Below are 15363 nucleotides of genomic sequence, written 5' to 3'. Positions count from 1 at the left end.
AATTGTGTCATGAAAAAAATGGAAAACATCAGCTATGGGCCGAGGATGAGATGGAAACAGTATCATGAGGACATAGCAAGTTGCAGTTAGGGGAACATGTGGATGGACCTTTGGAAGGGAGAATCAGGATTAGACCTATAATTGCCATGCCTATTCTGTCTGAATTTATGTAAAGAACTGAATGGACCACATATGTATGCTGAAAAATTAGAGGAACCTTTAGTATAGTGTAGTTTAGTGTAGTGGTTAAAGCGCCAGATTACAGACCGATACACTGTGAGTTCTAGTCCTGTCTTAGGCCAGCTGAGTGACTTTGGGCCAATCTCTCTTTCTCATAATCCCAGTCCACTTCCCAGGGTTATTGGAGGTGGAGGAAATAGGAAAAAGGAGCATTAGGTATGTTCACTGTCTTGAGTTACCTATAAAACTAATAAAGGCAGGATAAAAATAAATAGCACCTTTTTTTTCTTCGGATTTCCGGACTGTGTAAAGACAACAAACTATTCCACGTTACCCAAAAGGGATAAAAGATGTTGACAAAGATCAGTGAGAAGAGATAGGAAAATCTTTTAGCCCCTAAGCAGAAGAAAACTTTGAAAAGAGCTCACCAAAAACTCGTCCTTTCAATTCTGCTGAAACACACTTAATTTCAAACATACACCCACAATACCAACACACATATCTTGCTACTAAGTACAGGTAGTCCTCAACATGATGGCCACAATTGAGCCTAAAATTTCTGTTGCTAAGAGAGACAGTTGTTAAGTGAATTTTTAATCACATGGCCATGTGGATGCTGCAATGGTCATAAATGTGAAAAACAATTATAAGTCACTTTTTTTTCAGTGCTGTTGCAACTTTGAATGGTCACTAAGCAAACTGTTGCAAGTCGAGGACTACCTATATGTGTACTTAAACTTACTCACATCTTCTTTTGCCTTTTGGATAGCATCATCTAATGTTTTCTTCTTGCTTTCTGGCATGGGATCATCAAGCCAGCTGAGTTCCCTCTTTGAAAAGCATAAATACATGACCTTCCGAACAAAGACCAGTGCTAAAACCTTTGGAAGGGAAAAAAGAGAAAGGAGATTTTTTGGTGGGCGGGGGGAGAGTAACATTCCTGAGATGACAACAGAATTCACTGGAAATGAGCAAAGTAGATAACAAGCACCCAGAGAAAATAAATAGAAAGAGAGAGCAGCAGAGAGTAAGTCACGCATCGTCAAGGTCTCTTTTTCCAAAAGTTTTCATTATGGAAAATATAGCTTGCTTTTTTGCTAATTCAGGGGCTATTGTTCTCCCATTGTTAAATAAACACAACCATGGAGTCTTTTGTGATACTGCTGAAACCAATAGGAAAAGGCAAGAAACAATCAATAGCCACAGTCATTCCCATCTTCAAAACGGGAGACCCCAGCCTTGTTGAAAATTACAGACCAATCTCCTTATGCTGCGTGATCTGCAAAGTCATGGAATCAATTATTAACCAATCCATTACCCTCCATTTAAGAGACAAACAACCTGCTCTCTAATAAGCAATTTGGTTTCAGGAAAAAACTATCCTGTAATCTGCAACTCTTACACTGCAAAAACATATGGACTACACAACTCGATCAGGGCAAAGCAATAGACGCAGTTTACATAGACTTCTGTAAAGCCTTTGATTCAGTGGTACACAACAAACTACTCCTAAAACTAAAATCTTATAGCATCTCCGGACACCTGCATAATTGGATAGCTGCATTCCAGTCAAACAGGCAACAAATGGTCAAAATAGGGAGCGCCCTATTAAATCCCATACCTGTTAACAATGGTGTCCCCCAAGGCAGTGTTCTAGAACCAACTCTCTTTATACTTTACATAAATGACCTTTGTGATCATATTAAAAGCAACTGTGTTCTTTTTGCAGCTGATGAAAAAGTATTCAACACCACCGACAATGCTGCTACACTTCAAAAAGACCTTGACTATGCTCTGTCTTACATATTGGCAAGAAAAATCAAAAAATAAAATACAAGCTGGACGGACAAGAGCTTGTAGATGACTCTCACTCTGTCAAGGACCTTGGAGTTCTCATCTCTGATGATTTAAGTGCTAGAGCCACTGCAACAACATTTCCAATAAGGCATTCAGAGTTGTTAACCTAATCCAGCAAAGCTTTTTCTCTGGTAATACTGTACTACTAACTAGAACATACAAAACATTTGCTAGACCAATTCTTGAATACAGCTCATCTGTCTGGAATCCACACTGCATATCGGACATTAATACAATTAAGAGAGTCCAGAAATATTTCACGAGAAAAGTCCTCCACTCCACTCCTCGCAATAAAATAGCCTATGCCTCCAGACTTGAAATTTTAGGCTCAGATAACTTAGAACTACGCCACCTTCGGTCTGACCTAAGAGTAGTACATAAAATTATCCATTACAATGTCCTACCTGTCAATGACTACTTCAACCTCAACAATACACGAGCACACAATAGATACAAACTCAGGGTAACTTGCACCAAACTCGATTGCAGGAAATACGACTTCAGCAACAGAGTGGTCAATGCCTAGAATACTCTACCTGAGTCTGTGATTTTGTTCCACTAACCCCAAACACTTTAACCTCAAACTGCCTACTGTTGACCTCACCCCATTCCTAAGAGGTCTATAAGGGGTGTGCATAAGCGCATCAGCGTGTCCACCATCCCTGTTTTAATGTTCCCTTTTATTTGCATCTATTTCATGTATTAATAATCATGTTTATACTTATATACTGTATATTATCAAATGCATGCTTGAAAAAATAAAATAAAAAATACAGAATTCATAAGGAACAGTGGATGAAAAGAAAAAGTAGATTTAATTATCTTGGAGCTATTTGGTAGGTATTCAGAAATAATCACACTGAGAGAAAATCAGATATTTTAACTCCAAGCACACAATTAAAACCACAACTCTCCTAGTAAAAGAAAGGCTCATGTCAAGAAGCACACTAACGGTATTCCTCACTTACTGACTGTCTCTTTTAGCAACCAAGGTTGCTACCAATCCTCTTCATTTATGACCATCACAGCATCCTGCAGCCATGTGACCACTATTCATGGACTTCACAGTCAGCTTCCAAACAAGGCAAAATAATTGGGAGAACACAGAAGTGATGTCTCATTTAATGACCTTGGTGCTTAGTGATTGCCAGTCCCAGTGGAGGTCAGTAAGTGAGGACTACCTCTACAGCCCACTTAATCATACAAGCAAGATTTCTATTAATTCACACTGAAATTTAGAAAGAGGCAATGGATGGTACTGACCTGCTATGCCAATTGTACGAGAAATGAGAAATGGCATATTCAGTCAAATCTACAAACTACAAATTAGGATAAATGGAAATTTATCTGAAATGTATCTTAATTTCCATTTTGTAAATGGTTTCACTGTTAATGATTTCCCCTTAAGCCACCAGCAATAGTTTATATATAGCAGTTGGCATCAGCCTACAAAGCAGGAGGCCTCAAATTCAAGACCCACCTTAGCTATGAAAGCCAGCTAGGTGTCCTTGGGCCATCACTTTCTCTCATCCCAACTCCCCCACAGGGTTTTTCTTGTGGGGAAAATAGGACGAAGAAAGTTTGTCGGGTATGTTTCCTACTTTGAGTTATTTGTAGACAATAATAAAGACAGGATGCAAATAAATACACAAACTATCGTCACTCACCTGTTCTCTGACATAGGAATAATATATAACTAACAACCCATTTCTGAAGCCTTACAACTCAGGATTCTCAGCAAAAATCAGGTCTTCTCAAAACTGGGAAATGTCATACCAGATCCCAGGTTAATGCCTTTAAGATGAAATTCTGACTCTGTCTCCCCATGCCCTTATGACAAGAGATGGATACTTCAGCTTAAGTATTTTTACCATCATGGGAAAGATAATGGCTGCAGGAGACATCTTGACAACCCACAGAATGATCAGACAGGTGAGCTGGATCACTGTGAAGAGATACACTTTCCTCAGAGGAACATGTCGCAGGTAAATGAAATCAGGCTGATGCTTGGTGGGCATTCCCATTAACTTCAGGCGATCAAAAAACTAGGAAAATAGTACAACAAAAACAGAGCATTTGTTGAAAAAGATCCAACTGGTAGAGTAGGCATTCTAGAAATCATATTGTTCCAACCAAGCATCCTGGAATTGTTCATCCTGGCTGGGAAGGCAAGGCAGAGTACAACTAACACTTTCATGGATGTGCTGCCATAAGGAAACCATTGCACAACCTAGTACATGGGTCAAGAGCATTTTTCACACTAGAGCTTTAGTCAGTAATACAAAAGCCATTAATTCTTTAAATCTGCATCCTATGAACAGGAATCATATATATTTCCACCCATGGTCAAAAGGCATTTTGATAAAATTCACTTTGAGTGGTTTCCCAGGGAACCCTTTGTGTTATACCTGGCAATATACTTTTAAACAGTGTATTTCTCAACCTCACAATGTTAAGATGTATAGACTTCAACTGGCTGGGGAATTCTGAAAGTCCACACACCTTAAAATTGTCAAGGTTTGTCAAACACCACTCTTAAACAATAATGTATCCTCACAACTTATAGTTTAAAGCTGTTACTCAAACACTGAAATGTTATAATACTTGAGAAACAGCCCAGCTCAATTTAAGGCATAAGTTTTGCATTCTATTGATCAAAACTTCAGTCCCTAGTATCTTCTGTTGAAAGATGGAATGTGGTGCTTTTTTTTGTTTACAACAAAAGGAAGTGCACAGACTTTGAGGTTACAAGCAACCATGAAATAAATTTATTGTGTCATATTCTAGCACAGTACAGAATATATGAAGTATGTTGTTGTTCACTCACTAAGATGTCCAACTCATGGACCATAGTATGCCAGATCCCATCCCTCCCCTGTCTTCCAGAGTTTGCCCAAATTCATGTTCATATATACAGTATATATAAATTAAAAACCTGAAAAATGGTACAAATCTCAGGGTTTTATGATGTCCAACTCAGAGGGTGATGGGGAAGAAGTCATATGCTATGGGTTATGTGCTCTGATCCATTAATAGGCAAACATCCCAGAGATCCAGGCCCTAGTACTCTACGTAACAAAAATCCAAACCTCCTTTGTCTGGCTTGGTGATGTCTGGGCCACAATTACAAGATCAAAGCCCAATGGATCAATGACTCATCTTATGGAAGCCCAAGGACTGAACCATGGAGAAATATAAGCCTTGATAGGTAAAGCAAAATGTCTACTATTGTTTGCAAAGCTACTACGGCAGTATTGTCTTTGGACTGTTGGAAGAAATATCCATCCGGTTCAGTTCCAAGCTGGGAGAAAGACACTGAAAACATGGAGGCTGATTGGAAAGATGATTTATTGATGAAGAAGCAGCAACATGGGTGATTCTGGGCAACTGACCACATGAAGTTGAGAGTGAGAGGTATTTATACCTTCTCTTGGGCTTTGAACTTGAGCTTCCTGTTCCTGTGCAAGAATATGTATTCTATTGATTGTTGTAGGGGTCATAGCTGGCTCTGTAGTTTATCAGAGCCCCCAAGTTTGATTAAAGTTTGGAGGGTGTGGTGCAACTGAGATGATGCAATGAAGGAGTTTGTGTCCTAAAAGGGTGTTGGGCAATTCTTATTATGGCTGAGGGATAATCAGACCTTGTTGCAGGGAGTAATGGATTACCAAATCTGCATTTCTAAAAGCTGGTCTCAGCTCAGTATCTTGCTGGGGGCAGGGAGCTGGAGCTCTGAGTTTCTGTCCCCCTTAGGATTTTTATTTCTCTTCTAGGAGAAATATTTTATCCTGCCTTTTTAATATTTCTCAAAATATTTCATTCTTCTAGGAAAGGGGTGGGTGCTAACTTTCTACAGGATAATGCTGAAATTATTGTTGGAAATTATCTTCAGACCATGTTGGCAGCCAAGAAACTGAGATGAGCACCATGCCCTAGATTCGGATACAGCTGCCTTTTTATTATGGCTATCAGGTACTGGTACTATGGCTACCTGGTATTTACCACTACTATCTGGTGGAATACATGTTTTCTCTACTCAAAATACAAAGCTCTTTTTTCAGTCTTCTGATGTCCCTACCACTTACCAAAATTCACCACAAACATTAACCATTCAAAGGCCCAGACATCCTTTCTGTGCTTACATAAAATATATATATAAATACCTGTATTCCATTCAGAGAAGAAACACCCATGTATAAAAACACTCCATAGAGAACAGGCATCGGTATAAACTGAAAAGAAAAAGAATATAAGTACTACATGAGACGGAGTTTAGGTGTATCACTAAATTCTTCATAACTAAAAAATAATACTGTATTGTTTAAAAATACAGGTAGTCCTTGACTTATAACACTTAGTTTAATCACAGTTCAAAGTTACAACGGCACTGGAAAAAGTGATTTATGACCGTTTTTCACATTTGCAGCTGTTGTAGCATCTCCTAGTCATGTGTTCAAAATTCAGCCACTTGGCAACTGACTCCTATTTATGACGGTTGCAGTGTCCCTGAGTCACGTGATCAACGTTTGTTTCTTTCTGACAAGCCAAGTGAATTGGGAAGCCAGATTTACTTAACAACCGTGTTACCAACTTAACTGCAGCGATCCACTTAACAACAGTGGCAAGAAATGTCATAAAATAGGGCAAAATTCACTTAACAGCTGTCTCATTTTAGCAATAGAAATTGTTTATGAACAATTATGATAGCTTTTATTTTGATTGAAGAGAATAGTCACTCTTCATCTTTATAACCAAGGATTTATTAAGGTTAATTTCAGTATCAAATCTGTCTTTAATCTGTCACGGGGTAGTGTGGCATTTACACCAAATTTTATTTTGAAATTGAATGCAGAAAATCATACATTAACAGTTGCATATTTCTCTGGCTGTGGTAGTCCTCAACTTACAACCATTTGTTTAGTGACCATTCGAAATTACAACAGCGCTAAAAAAAAATGTTTTGTAACTGGTCCTCATGCCTATAACCATCACAACATTCCCATAATCACTTGGCAACTGGTATGTATTTACAATGCTTGCAGGGTCCTAGGGTCTTGTGATCACCATTGGTCACCTTCCCAGCTGGCTTACAATAAGCAACGTCAATGGGAGGAGCCGGTGTCATTTAATGACATGATTCACTTAACAACTAAAGTGATTTGCTTAACAATTGTGGCAGAACGGTCATAAAATCGGGCACAGCTCACTCAACAACCACCTTGCCTCGCAACAGTGGTCACCAGCTGAGGTATATATTAGTTGTAACTGTGGTCATAAGTGGAGGACCATCTGTCCTGTAGAATGTCTCTGTAGATATGTTTCTAGACACAATGAATAACAAAATGACTTTAAGCGAGGTTTAAGATAAGACAAAATGGCTGCCCTAAACCATTTTAGTCTAACCTAAATGTTAGACTGAACGTTAGACTAAATGTTTTGCATAAACAAAGCATTGCTTTTCTGTTTTATTATGTTTCTTCACGGAATATGACCACTGATAATGCCAGTGACATATACACAGATAGGCTTCTTTAATTAGACTGGGTCAAAATGACAACCTATGCAGTAACTTTAGGATACAAACTCTGTCATGATGCCATGACATCTGATGCAAGTACATAAATAGCAGATTTTGTATCACAACGGGTGTTTCTTCATCTGCCCTTCCTTCCCCCTCACAATGCCTAGGCCTTTATACAAAGGCAAATTTCTATGCAAGCATGGTGCAAATCCGCTGAACGAGACATTTCAGCATGTGCAGGAGCACATAAGAAAGCACCTCTTTTTGAACATTTCAAAGTAAGCCACTCATTTTCCAGGCACACACAGTTTCCTTGGGAAGCTCTCCCAGATCACCACCGCAGGAACTGGCATGCACATCTGTTTTGTGTACTAAAAGTACATTCTACAGCAGGGGCATCAAACTCGATTTCATTGGGGGCCGCATCAGGGTTGTGTTTGACCTCGGGGGTGGGGTATGTGTGGCCAGCTTGAAGTCACTCGTGTTGAAAGCACCTGTGGTGGCCTGAGCGCTCTGCCAGTGAAAACGGGCTCCTGAGCTTCGTTTCCGGCTGCGATGGCCTCATGCAACCCTCTGCCAACAAAAACAGAGTTTGGGAGGGTCACACATGACCCCCCTGAGCTCCATTTTCATTGGCAGAGACACCACAGGCTGGTCCCTCGCTGTTTCCAGGATGGCCTTGTGGGCCAAATCCAAGCATCCTGTGGGCCTAACCCCTGAGTTTGATAAACCTGTTCTACAGAATCTTTAAATTTTAAAGGATTTGCACATCTTTATCAAGATGGGCTACCCTTTGGACTGGGGGAAAGAATGGTGCTTCAGAATGTGTGGATACATTCTGGGGATGCTTACACAGCAAGAGCCAGCAAATCCTTAAAGCAGCTGGTTCTTTTCTCAGGATCATCCCAGATGACCTCAACAACAGCAACACAAGCTTTAAGAAGCAGCTAACAGGAGTTACGTGCATACCTATGAGTATGCCAGAGCCCCTTTTCCCCATCAAACTCCCTTCAAACCCAAATTGCTGCATCTTGGTGATGATGAATCCAGGATACTAAACAATCGTTAACAATGAGGTCATTAATGAAGAACCACACGTGCTCCCAGAGCTTTCTACAGGTAATCTTTGACTTATCACCACAATAGGGACTGGAAAATTAATCATTAAGTGATGCGGTCATTATATGGGATATCACATGATGGCAACTGATTTTACGACCTTTTTAGACCCAGTCATTTAACAAAACATTGTGGTCGGTAAGTGAGACATCACATGACAATGACTTGCGACCATCCCTGCTGGTTTTCCCAGTGACTTCGCTTGTCGGAAGCTGGCTGGGAAGATAGCAAATGGTGGTCACATGACCAGGAGGTGCTGTAATTTTCATAAATGCGTAACAGTTGCCAAGCACCTGAATCATGATCAACTGACCGCAGAGACGCTGTGACAATTGTAAATATGACCAGTTCTGTGATACCTTTTTTCAGAGCCACTACAACTTTGAATGGTCACCAAATGAACGGTTGTAAGCCAAAGATTATCTGTATGGCATTGGGATACCATGGCTGCACATGATAGAATTGGTTTGGTATAGTGGTGAAGGTGATGGCCTAGAAACAAGGAGACTGTGGGTTCTAGTCCCACCTTAGGCATGAAAGTCGGCTGGGTGACTTTGGGCTAACCATTCTTTCTCAACCCAATCACCTCACAGGGCGGTGGTTGTGGAGAAAATAGGAACAGAAATGAGTATTATGTATGTTTGCTGCTTTGAGCTACTTGTAAAATAATAAGGGCAGGCTAAAAATAATTCTAATAAATAAGAAAATTGTGCTTGGTCCATAAGTTATAGCTAGTGTGGCCTAACCTGAAATGTAATCATCCCACTACTTACTTCCTGCTCCTTTCTTTAAACCTGCTTTAAGCCCAGATGTGGAAAGCAGGTATTAACTCTATTGTCTCGCAACTCTATTGTCCTGCTCTGGGCAGAATTTGCTCACTTCTCTGGGAAGCGATGCAGAAAGATATATCTTTACTTTCTGTATATAAAAGGAATATCAGATACCAACTTGAATGGCGGGGAGGGGTGAATATCTTTGGTGGTCTCAAAAGGTCTAAGGCCCACTTCTTTAAATAGGCTTCAAATCTTTTCAAATCTTGGTTTGCGAAAGTCAAAAGTAGTTTTGATAAATGCTACTAAAGAGAGGCACTTTCAGAATGCGACACGGTCTCGAGCCAATACAACTCCATTAAAGCTAAGACTATTTAAAAGAGGGAGCGGAGGTTGCCCTGACATACCCTTTAACGTTCTTCCATGCTTTTACCTTTAACACACTAGTGATGAAGACTGAAAGGCCCATTAGTACAAAGATCATCACTCCAGTTGCTCTTTGTTCAATTATGCCCAGGAATTTAGGTTGCTCCCCAGGAGCTGCTACAGTAGATTCAAGTTTAAGACTGTTCACGTGACTGATGGAAAGGACGGTTGCAGCAACATACCAAGGCAACCCCATCACTGAACACACACCAAGCATGATGCCCACCATGAGAAGATCCAGATGGTAGCCACATCCTTTCTGTGAAAAGAGAAATCATTAGCAGAGGTCAACTAAAACGCTGTTATCATTCACTGTGAATCATTGGATACACAGTAGAGGAAAGGTTACTAGAATCTGTGGTAATATATCCATCATATTCTGCAAGTTCTTGTACAGCTTTGTAAGATCTGGGGGTATCACAAACGCTCCTCATGAGGGCAGTAGTGTCTTTATGATGAGAGTTTGATCCTGTTATCTGCAAAGCTCAGAGGACAGGAATGTGTGTGGGAGTTCACAGTACCTATCCGAGCCATGGGACCTTTGGTGCCCTGCTTTCTCACGGGAAATTTATCACCTTCGCCAAGGCCTAGCTAGATAATGTTGCTGAGCTAATGTTGAAGTCATTGTTTTGATTTTGTATTTGTATTTTCTTAATAAATACTGCTACCCGGGGCTCTCGGGCTGGCAGTTGCTCAGATGTCTTCCCTGCGTCTCCCGTCATTTTTCAATTGCCAGTCCATCACAAGTGGTGACCCCGGCGTGATAGTTTGGAAGGCTATACGTTTTGGCGTGTTAGCTTGAAAGCTATACGTTTCCGCATCCTATACTCATCGTCGCGGGACGCCGACTGGGCCCTCATCTTCTTCGCTGGACGGAGACAGATTCTTTTCGTGAGTATGGGGGAAGGTCTCTCAAAGCTCAGACAAAGCACCTTAGAGAAATGAGAGAGATCGCTGGGAATAGTTTTAAGTTTGGAGTTCATAGTAGAGGACATGAAGTAGGAAAGAAAGAAATTGAGGACTTATTACAGTATGTTTGGAAACATATTCCGTGTTATCCAGAGGGAGGTAGTATTAAAGTAGAGCGCTGGAGAAAGATAGGGAAATTTTTGCACGAGGAGCCTCGTGCCCCTTCTTCAATTTTGTTAACCTGGAGGGTGGTTATGGATGCATTAGCTACGCATGAACAACCGCTCCTAGCACCCCCGAAGAAGGTTTGCCGCCACAATGCGGCAGTATATTGCCACCGACAGCACCTCCAGATAAATCCAGAGGGCTGTCAGGCACTGAAAATACTTTGTCAGAAGAGAAGAGTTTGCCTTTAAGAGTTCAAGTAGATGCAGTTACTGCAGCTATTCAAGAAGCAACAAATAGAGGGAATTATCAGGAGATGATTTGGTAGATTTTGGAGTGGAGATTCAACTTAATCCAGTAGAAATTGGTGTAGATGCTGCTTTAAATCCACAGAGAATATGGAAGCCTCTGCCTCTTAAGATTTTAAAGGAAGTTAAGCAAGCAGCAAAAGAGTATGGTATTAGATCGCCATACACTCAGGCATTGTTAGAAGCAGTTGGCTATGGAAATAAAATGATTCCAGCTGACTGGAGAGCTCTATTTAATATGATTCTAACTCCAGCTCAATATTTGGTGTTAGATCAGAAATGGAGACAGCTGGCAGTTCAAAGGGGAACAGCAAATGTTACTCCAGATCAGCTTTATGGATCTGGTAATTTTACAACAGTGGAATTACAGCGAGATGGAATGCCTGAGGAGGGTTCATTCTTCTCCCACAGTTAATTTTTCAAGCCGTACGGACTCTCCCTGACGGCGAAGGTGGTGAGAAGACCTTTACTAACATCAAACAAGGAAACAATGAACCCTATGAAAATTTCATTAGCAGATTGAAAGTGGCTATTGAAAGGCAAATTGACAATCAATTTGCCCGGAATGAATTGCTTTTGAAGTTAGCAGTAGAGCAGGCAAATGCAGATTGTAAAAAAAATTCTAAATCCGCTTATTGCGAGTGGAGAGAGAGAGAGATAGCGGATTTGATAAACGCATGTAGAAAGGTGGGGAGTCAGACTTTTAATATGGAGACTTTAGCTCTGGCTCTCCAGGCAGGAAATAACAAAGGCACTTGTTTCAATTGCGGGAAGCCTGGACATTTTAAAGCGCAATGTCGGGCTCCTGGGGGGTCAAAGTCAGCAAAAAGAGATTATTGGGACAGGGTGCTCGCCCTAAATCAGTGTGCCCGAAATGTAAGAAAGGATACCATTGGGCAAATCAGTGCAGACTTCATTCTGAGGAAAAACTAGGAAGCAGGGATGGGGCATTCTCCCTACTCTAAAGAGTGAAGTAATGTCCGAAGGGTTGGAGCCACCAGAAAGAGGTAGGGATCAAATATGGTCACCAGCTACAAAAGGTTCAGCAGGAATTGATCTTCCATTAGCTGAGATTTGGAATTAGGATATCCACATGTGAAGTTTGTTTAGGGTCAACTGGATTTCTATGGACCGTTGCCTCTGGCTTCTGTGGGTCTTCTTCTTCCTAGATCATCAGCTCATAAGCGTAAATTGTTTGTGGTTCCAGGGGTTATTGATTCGGATTATGAGGGTCAGATTAAAATTCAAGTTCATTCACCTGTTCCTCAATCTTTGAAAAAGGGGATTGTTTTGCACAGCTTTTAGTTTTGCCATATCTGTCTTTGGAGGAGTCAGATAGAATTCGCCAGGGTGGATTTGGATCTACAGATATGTTTAGTGAGTCTAGTGTGTTTTCCATCATGCAAAATGTCAAGGCTGATCAGAAACCAAAATTAATTCTTTTGGTTGAAGGCAGACAGTTTATTGGATTGCTGGACACTGGAGCAGATGTTTCGGTGATTAGCGAAAGTGAGTGGCCTAGGGAGTGGCCGACAGATCCTACACCGTCTGTTCGAGAGTCGGAGGACTTCAAGACGCACGGGTTAGTAGGAGGATTCTTTCTGCCAAAACAAAGCAGGGAAGTGCTATTGCACATTTCAACCGATTGTTTTGCGCCTTCACGTTAACTTGTGGGGCAGAGATTTGATGCAACAGTTTGATACAACAGTTGTCATTCATGATGACTGAACACCCACCTGTGGAGTTATTAAAATTACAGTTACTCCAGCAGGAGCCAGTGTGGATAGATCAATGGCCTTTGACTAGTGAGAAATTAGTTCATTTACATGAATTGGTTCAACAACAATTGAAAAAGGGACATATAGTGCCTACCACTAGTCCTTATAATTCTCAGTCTTTGTTATCAAGAAGAAATCTGGGAAATTCAGATTTCTTCATGATTTGAGAGGATAAATTCAATTTTAAAGCCAATGGGCCCACTGCAGTGTGGGACACCTAATCCTAATTTAATACCTGATGGATGGAATATAAGAGTGTTAGATTTGCAAGATGCTTTCTTTTCCATTCCTCTGCACCCTGAAGATGTAGATTTGTTTGCTTTTACTATCTTGAGTATAAATCAGGGCAGCCCGCTAAGCGATATGCATGGACTGTCCTTCCACAGGGGATGTTAAATAGTCCTACCATGTGTCAAATGTTTGTAGATTGGGTTTTGCAACCTTTCCGGAATAAATTCCCGGATTGGAAGGTTTATCATTACATGGATGATATTTTGATAGCTGCTAATATTTCTGATGCTGCAATGGATTCTGCTGTCCTTCTTTTAACTGCTATGCTGAAGGAGAAAGGGCTGATAGTCAGCCCTGAGAAATTGCAAAAGGAATATCCTTTTTGCCTATCTAGGTCATAAATTATTCTTGAGTCACATTACACCTCTGAAGTTGGAATTTGTTCTTCCTGATCCTTTAACTTTGGTAGGTCTACAACAATTTTTGGGTCATATAAATTGGATCAGACCGTATTTGGGTTTAACTACTCTTCAATTAAGTCCTTTGTTTCAAGCTTTGGCTAGTGCTAAGCAAGCATCTGACATTATAACCCTGAATAAAGAACAGAAGGGAATTTTGTCATTAATTGAGCAAGCTTTGAGTCGTAGGTGGACAGATAGATGTTTGCCAGATTGTCCATTATCAGTGATTCTAATCTCAGAACGTAGAGTTACTGCATTGATAGTTCAGGTAAAAGAAAAAACAGCTTTAAGGATTCTGGAATGGATTCATTTGTCTCATACACCATCGAAATCCATAAATTGTATCACAGAACAACTTGCTGATATTTTTAATCGTGCTCGTCAGCGCTGCAAGGCTATTGCTGGGATGGAACCAGTAACATGTTATGTTCCTTTTGCTTTAGCCACCTGGGAACAAATGATTTGCAATAGTGAGTTTTTACAAGTTTTGGTAGATTCTTGGCCAGGGAAGTTTTCTTGTCATCCTCCAGCTGATCCTAGGTTATCTTTGTATAAATCAGTTAGAATCAATTTAGCAAATCTTTTTGTAAATCAGCCTATATCAGATGCTCCTACAGTCTTTACTGATGGAGGAAAGTTTTTGGTGCTTGTGTTTGGAAAGATAAATCTGGAATTTGGCATACAAAAGTGACATCAGAGCAGAAGTCTGCCCAGCAGGCAGAACTTGCTGCTGTAGTTTTGGCTTTTCAAAATTTTCAAAATCAGGATTTTAATCTAATAGTGGATTCTTTGTATGTATATAATTTGTTACCCTTTGTAGCAGGTTCTTATTTGTCTCCTGGAATATCACCTAATATTCTACGTTTGCTTTTGTTGTTGCAAGAATGTTTGGAGCAGCGTATGAATGTGTGTTTTATTGCTCATATCCGTAGTCATAGTAATTTACCTGGAATTTTATCACAAGGCAATGCCAAAGCTGACAGTGCTGTAACTTCAGTTCTCACTGTCCAGCCATGGGACAGCCATAGTTATTTTCATCAAAATGCTAAAGCGTTGGCACATCAATTCAAGCTTACTGCTGCAGAAGCTGCTGCCATAATTCAACAATGTCCAACTTGTTCAAAGCAAGGCACAGCTATTCCTATGGGAGTCAACCCCAGGGGTTGAAACCCTCAATGATTTGGCAAATGGATGTTACTCAGTATCCATCATTTGCACCTTGGAAATATATACATGTGACTGTGGATACTTATTCAGGATTTCTAATGGCTACTCCTCAAAGAGGTGAAGCGGTTAAACATGTCATCAATCATTGCATTAAGACATTTTCAGTCGCCAGTACGCCTCAAACTTTAAAAACAGACAATGGTGCGGCTTATCGGAGCACAGTCTTTGATCAGTTTTGCAAACAGTGGTCCGTGGAACATAAATTTGGAATTCCATACAATTCCACAGGACAAGCTATTGTGGAGCGTTATAATGGCACGCTCAAGAACATGTTAGCTAAATTAAATAAAAGGAGGGAAGCTCCTGGGGCTTCCGGCAATTCAAGATCATTTAAATCTTGCTTTGTATACTTTAAATTTTTAAATTTGTCTGGTAACCCCCTGCGGCGCGGCCAGCAGGCATTTTCTTCCCCTT

At 40.5% G+C, this 15363-nt stretch overlaps 1 protein-coding gene across 5 annotated transcripts in view; it reads right to left on the bottom strand.

Moving 5' to 3' along the window:
• Positions 1-15363, bottom strand: part of LOC113447305 (electroneutral sodium bicarbonate exchanger 1-like) — a 105284-nt gene that overhangs the window by 6132 nt on the left and 83789 nt on the right. For 3 of the 5 annotated variants that reach the window (XR_015741907.1, XM_087925251.1, XM_087925249.1), the window contains exons 19-22: positions 9878-10129; positions 6198-6266; positions 3909-4082; positions 927-1061 (exon numbers count right to left, since the gene is read on the bottom strand). Coding sequence is in view for 3 of the 5 variants with exons in the window: in XM_087925251.1 (XP_087781377.1) it covers positions 927-1061; positions 3909-4082; positions 6198-6266; positions 9878-10129 (630 nt within the window). In the remaining 2 variants the exon portion in view is untranslated. Of the gene's footprint in view, positions 1-922; positions 1062-3908; positions 4083-6197; positions 6267-9851; positions 10130-15363 lie in introns of those variants that run through there. The other 2 variants (XR_015741906.1, XM_087925252.1) reach the window with 2 other exon arrangements.

The sequence above is a fragment of the Pseudonaja textilis genome, chromosome 2, assembly GCF_049901715.1.
Source record: "Pseudonaja textilis isolate UNSWEBS1 chromosome 2, rPseTex1.2, whole genome shotgun sequence".
Lineage (NCBI taxonomy): Eukaryota > Metazoa > Chordata > Lepidosauria > Squamata > Elapidae > Pseudonaja > Pseudonaja textilis.
This window is presented reverse-complemented; position numbering and strand designations above follow the sequence as displayed.